The 6,738-nt window shown below is 22.7% G+C and overlaps 1 protein-coding gene across 1 annotated transcript, besides 3 other annotated features; it reads left to right on the plus strand.

Annotated features, from left to right (window-relative positions):
- Positions 1 to 197: 197 nt before the first annotated feature.
- Positions 198 to 1,662: a repeat region.
- Positions 1,663 to 1,916: 254 nt separating this feature from the next.
- Positions 1,917 to 2,617: a repeat region.
- Positions 2,605 to 3,051: a repeat region.
- A 2,820-nt stretch (positions 3,052 to 5,871) lies between these two features.
- Positions 5,872 to 6,738, plus strand: PGAL8A_00378200 (fam-g protein; the record flags this gene model as incomplete). Its single annotated transcript, XM_028670144.1, has 2 exons — positions 5,872 to 5,934; positions 6,027 to 6,738. Coding segments are annotated over 2 exons (775 nt in total), but the record flags the coding sequence as incomplete, so codon positions are not given.

Consider the following 6,738-nt stretch of genomic DNA (forward strand, 5'->3'; position numbering starts at 1 on the left):
TCTTTTTTTTTCTTTTTTTTTCTTTTTTTTTCTTTTTTTTTCTTTTTTTTTCTTTTTTTTTCTTTTTTTTTCTTTTTTTTTCTTTTTTTTTCTTTTTTTTTCTTTTTTTTTCTGGAGTTTTCATGGCTAACCATGTATTCTTCTTATAGCTAGTCCTTTTTATTACCAAATAGGTTAATAAAGCCTTTTATTAACCAATAGCACATAGGTGTAGCTATTAATATTCTATTTTCAGTTTTAATTACTTTATGTTATAAATATCAATGAGGTTTATATAGATTGTTGTCACCATAATGTTTCAGCTGATTTCGTTAATAATCTTATAACTGTATAAAATAGAATTATCAACATTAATATCTATGCTTTCTCCAATGATTTCCTCTTCAATATATTTAAGTCTTCATTCATTTGTTTCCATCTATTATTTAAATAAATTATTATGATATTTATAGTATTTTCCTATAATAATATTTAAAAACTAGGACATTTATAATTCATTCTAAACATAATAAAATATAATATTTCTTCTACAACTCCGTGAGTTGTATTAATATATATCAATAATGCATTTTTTATCATTTCATCAACAGGTGTATCTTTTTATACATATATGGTCTTAAGTATATAATTAAGACTATTATGAAATCTTTCATTATTATCATTCCTTTGAGGATAATGAGTATTTGCATGGTACAATTTTATTTGTAATTATCCTGTAACCTATTTCTGAAGTTCTTAACTCATTTATATAGAAGCACGATCTATAATAATACTACTGGGAAATCCAAATATAGGAATTTAGATGTTTGTAATCATACAAATTGTATCAATAGTAGTGCATTACTTTCTGATGACACTATTTAACATAAACAGTGAATAGTGATTTATAGCCATCAGAATATAGTAATTTTCTTCTTTACACGTTTTAAATCCAATGATATATAATGAGACCATATAAAATATATTAGATTTTAATAATAACTGCTTATTAGGCTAAATCATTTTTTTAAACATTACCTGATAAACTAAACAATTCGTGATACATTCCTCAATATATCGAATAATAATTATCCATCAAAATTTTTGTTGAATTTTTTTTAAAGTTTTATTGACTCTACAACATCCAGTAAATTTACTATGAAAGAAATACATTAAATAAATTTTATATCTTCCTCGTATATATAACTATTCTATTTTATAGTGAGTAGATAAGTTATTTATTCATACTACATCTATTGGAATACTATTTATCTCTTAAAATATCAATCATATCTTAATAAGATGAAATAACACAAAAACATTCGTAATCCTCCAATGACTTAATGCAAAATAAAATTATGTAGTTAAGATTAGTGTCATTATTTATTGATTTGATTATCCAATAATCTAGACATTTTTGAATTATCTGAATCCGTTCAAATTCTAAATTAAATTCTAAAAATTTTAATTTCCATCCATATAATTTTCTAGTGATAATAAAGTCTATACCTATAATGCCTTTGCAATAAGTTTTAATCAATATCATAGATCATTTAATATAATAATAAAATGTTTCAAAAGTTATAACTATTGAAAATAATTTTTTTTAGATTGAACTCTATTTCCGCTGAATATCACTAAGTTTTCTTGACGTATAGTAAACATATTTAGCTTTATCTATATTGTCTATATTGGTTATTGATTTAATAACTGGGTGTTCGGTGACTTTACTAGTGTACTTAACAAACAAATTAATAAAGAGCATGTAGAGATGCCTCTACGATTTCGTTTTATTTATATATATTTTTAAATGCTTTGAACGAGTAATTCTTAATTATGTGCGCTACTTCGTTCAACATTCTTTAATTTCAATAAGCATTTATTTACTTTAATAAAAATCCTTATTTTTATCAAAAATTTAAATCCTTATTTAATATTGGTCAATAAAAGGATTCATTAACCCTTTCGGCTATAAAAAGGACTAGCTATGTGAGGAACACGTAGTTGGTTATGCTAACTAAAAAAAAAAAAAAAAAATTATTGGAATTTTTTTTGAGATATTTTCCTTTTGAAAAATGGAGATAAAAAAAAAAAAATGTATTTATTTTTTTTTAGAGAATATTTTTTTTTATGGAGAGAAGGATGTATATTTTTTAACAAAAGATAATAATGCTTATATAAAATAGTTTAATTTTCATAATATTTATATTATTAATTTGTGAGAGAAAATTTTATACCTAAGACCATAAAATTTTCACGTAATTAATATTCATATAATTTATTTGCATTTTTACTAATTTTTTATGTTTGTTAATTCAACAGCAATATGTTAAAATTTCTGAACATAATACATGACAAAGAAATAAGTAATTTACATTTAATTAATAATCAATATTCAATAAGGATTTAAACTTTTAATAAAAATAGGGATTTTTATTATAGTAAAGAAATTCCCATTGAAATTAAGAATGCTGAACGAAGTAGAGCGCACATTTAAGAATTACTTGTTCAAAGCATATAAAAAAGATATACAAATATAACAAAATCGTAGAGACATCTCTACATGCTCTTTATTAATTTGTTTTTTCAGTACTCTAGTAAAGTCACCGATCACCCAATTAATAAATCAAATATCGACTATTAATTAAATGTGAATTACTTATTTCTTTGTTATGAGTTATGTTCAGGAATTTAAATATATTCCTGTTGAATTAACAAACATAAACAATTAGTAAAAATGCAAATAAATTATGAGAATATTAATTACGCAAATTTTTTATTGTCATATGTATAAAATTTTCTCTCACAAATTCAAAATATAAATATTATGAAAATTAAACACTCTTATGAAAACATTATTATCTTTTTAAAATCTCATTTTTATTGGTACTAATTCTTACTCTCGACTTTTATTTTACCAATCTTCTCTTTTCGTCTCTGAATATATCATTTAAAAAAAATAATAAATATCTTTTTTTTTTTTTTTTTTTAGTTAGCACAACTAACTAGGTATTCTTCACATAGATAGTCCTTTTTATAACCAAAAAGGTTAATGAAGCCTTTTATTTACCAGTTATACATTGCTTTATAAACAATATTATTGACCATCTTTGTATAATATTTACACAAATAAGTAGAATAAAAACATTTTATTTTGTGCATGCTAATTTAAAAGGACAATCTGCTATCATAAATGTCTGCTCTAAAATAGATATTCAAAAGGTATGTAAGCAAAAAATATATTTATATATTTACTTGCACTTAATGTGAGTGCACTTAAAAAAAAATATATATTATGATGATATTTTTTTTATTATAAAAAAAAAAAAATGTAATCTTAAAAAAAGAAATTAGTTTTTCTTTTTTTTTTTTTGGAGGATAATGTGCAGACTACTACAGAATGTATATTATTATTTTAAGCTAAAATGTAATATTAAGGAAATTACATTTTAGAGTGTTGCTTATATTAAAAAAAAAACAATTAACTAATAAGTTATATTAAATGTTTATTAATAAAAAAAAAATTTATATTAAAATTAAGTAGAGTTTACGCTACATTTTCCTTATTAATTTATTTCTTTGACATGAGGAAAGTAATTTAACTGTCATTAATAAATCAGAGCTATAAATAATTTCTTTTCCTTAGGAATATTATCTTATTTATAATTATTATAATCATTTAATACATCATAAACTATCATTTTTATAATTTATGTTTCTATATCTGCAACACACACACTATTCAAATTATTTTAATATCATGTATATCTATGTTAAATGTAAGACACTTTTATATTATACATATTTTTACTTGTAAGAACAACTTCTACATATAATATTAAAAAAATATAAATCATAAAAAATGCACTTATATTAAATTTATGATTATTTCTTAGAGAAAAATTAGTGTTAAAATATTAAAAATGATAGTATTTATGCACACCACTCTTTATTAATAATACGTCAAAGATTCTAACAAATTAAATTTAAAAAGTAATAATTCTTATTAAAATTCTTCATTGATGTTTACAAGGATGTCTTATAAAATTTAAACTTTTAAGAAAAAAGTTATATTAGAAAGGGACAATTGTTGAATTCATTTATACTATATAAATGATTTACCTAAATTTCGCAAGTAAAATGAAAAATAAAAAATTGTGCTATAAATATATATAACTAAAAATAAAAAAGAAAATAAACATATCGTAATAATAATAAACACTTATCAAATACATATGTAAAGGTAAAAAAAAAAAAAAAATTTATTTTTTTAATATTTAATTAGAAGATTATAATAATATATATATATAAAAAGTTATATTATAATTCTCTTTTATCTTTATTTATTGATATTTATTATATCACGCTAAAAATACTTTCTTTTGAATTTTATAAGAAAAAATCTATTATATTTAATTTAAGATATATTTTTATATTCAGTAAATAATATTTATATTAAAATTGAAACTAATAAGTATTACTAGTAAAAAAGTAAATTTACAGAAATATATTTTTAGAATAAAGTAAATTTGTCAAAAAATAAAACTTCTTTTAAAAAATATTTTTTACTTTAAATATGTGATTAAGAAAATAGTATTTTTTTTTTTTTTTTAAATTGTAATTAATTTATTTGACTTTTAAATATGCTTTTTACATGATTTGCTATTATAATTTCTTAAAAATAAATACCTATCTTCACTTTTTCTTTTGATTTTAAGTACTTACAAATTTTTTTTATTTTTTTTCAAATAGTTGAAAAAGTAATTTTTTTTAAATAATAGTTATAACAAAAAATAAATAAATACTTATATTGTATAAACATTTATCAATAATAAAAATAAAAAAAAAAAGAATTAAGATAAAAAAAATATAATAGAAAAATCAAAATAGTTACATTTAAAGCAAAAACATGCACAATGAAAAATTAGTTTCATATATAATTAAAAATGACTACAAATATAGTATAATGTATGAAAAATACATGCGTATAAAAATTTTTAATTTATAGAGTTTTTTTTTCTTTTTTTGATGGAGATATATCTATATAATATACCAAGATTTATATTTATAAATCATAGTATACCGTATATAAAATAATTTAAAGTGCGACATAATTCACAGAGATTAGTAATTTAGAAAAAAAAAATTAAAAAAATACTTCAACATTAAATGTATATCATTTATAATTTTTATGTGCATTAAATTAAAAATATTTTATTTTTTTACATAATTTAAAGATAAATAAAATTTTAATAGAATATTTTTAAAATAACTTTATCCGATTTGTTACATTTTTTATTTATTTGTTAATTAACATTCTTATTTTATTTTTTAAAGATTTAAAAATATTATTTCTATCTAATGTTACTATAATATCGTGTGTAATAATAAAAAATTAGAAATTACATTTCATATATGAAAATAATTTTCTATTTTAAAAATTTAAGAAATTAGTACAAGTTATAATAATATCTAAATTAATATTACAAATCCATAATTTAGCATTATTGAAAATTGAAACAGTTTTACACTTGAATTAACAACTTCCACTTCAATATTNCCACTTTAATTTTAAGGAATGAAAATATAATATTTTTTTTTTATTTGCACTTTTTTTTTTTTTTTTTTTTTTCATGGGTCCTAATGGCACCCTATGGGTCCTTATGGTACCCTATGTGTTCTAATGGCACCCTATGGGTCTTAATGACACCCTACAGGTCCTAATGGCACCGTACGGGTTCTTTGGTATCCTATGGGTCCTAATAGCACCCTATGGGTCCTAATGGCACCCTGCAGATCCTAATGGCACCCTATGGGTTTTTATGGCACGCTATGGGTACTAATGGCATTCTATGAATCCTAATGGCACCCTACAGGTCCTTATGGCACCCTATGGTCCTAATAGCACCCTATGGGTTCTTATGGCTCTTTATGGGTCCTAATAGCACCCTATGGGTCCTAATGGCATCCTACAGGTCCTAATGGTGCCCTACGGGTCCTAATAGCACCCCATGGACCCTAATTGCACCCTATGGGTCCTTATGTAGGCCCTATGGGTCCTAATGGCACCCTGTGGGTCCTTATGGTGCCCTGCAGGTCCTAATGGCACCCTGTGGGTACTTATGGTGCCCTACAGGTTCTTATGGCACCCTACGGGTCCTAATGGCACATGGGAAAATGCGGATATATACAAGAATCCGTACAATTATTGGAATGAGGTCACTGCTCCACAAATGAGGAAGCTATTTAATGATGAAACAAGTAGAATGGACCCTAAATGGAGAGACCAAAAATGGAATAATGACTGGAATGAAATTTCAGCTAACCACGTTAAAGATCTATATTCAATATCTCATCAACAAGATATTTCAGAGGAAGAAAAAAAAAAATTAATTCATAGTATTATGGAAAAACTTATGTCAGAATTTTTAAAATTTTTAGACGAATGTGAAAAAGAGATGAGAGACTATAAAATCAAATCCAAATGTAAGAACGAGATGAGAGATAATAAAACAAAATCCGAATCTATGAAAGAGATAAGAGACAATAAAACCGAATCCAAAGGTAAGAATGAGATGAAAGACAATAAAACAGAATCCGAATCTAAGAAAGAGATGATAGACAATAAAACAGAATCCGAATCTAAGAATGAGATGACAGACAATAAAACAGAATCCGAATCTAAGAATGATATGACAGACAATAAAACAGAATCCGAATTCAAGAATGAGATGACAGACAATAAAACAGAATCCGAAT

This window comes from Plasmodium gallinaceum (assembly GCF_900005855.1).
Source record: "Plasmodium gallinaceum strain 8A genome assembly, contig: PGAL8A_v1_107, whole genome shotgun sequence".
Taxonomy (NCBI): domain Eukaryota; phylum Apicomplexa; class Aconoidasida; order Haemosporida; family Plasmodiidae; genus Plasmodium; species Plasmodium gallinaceum.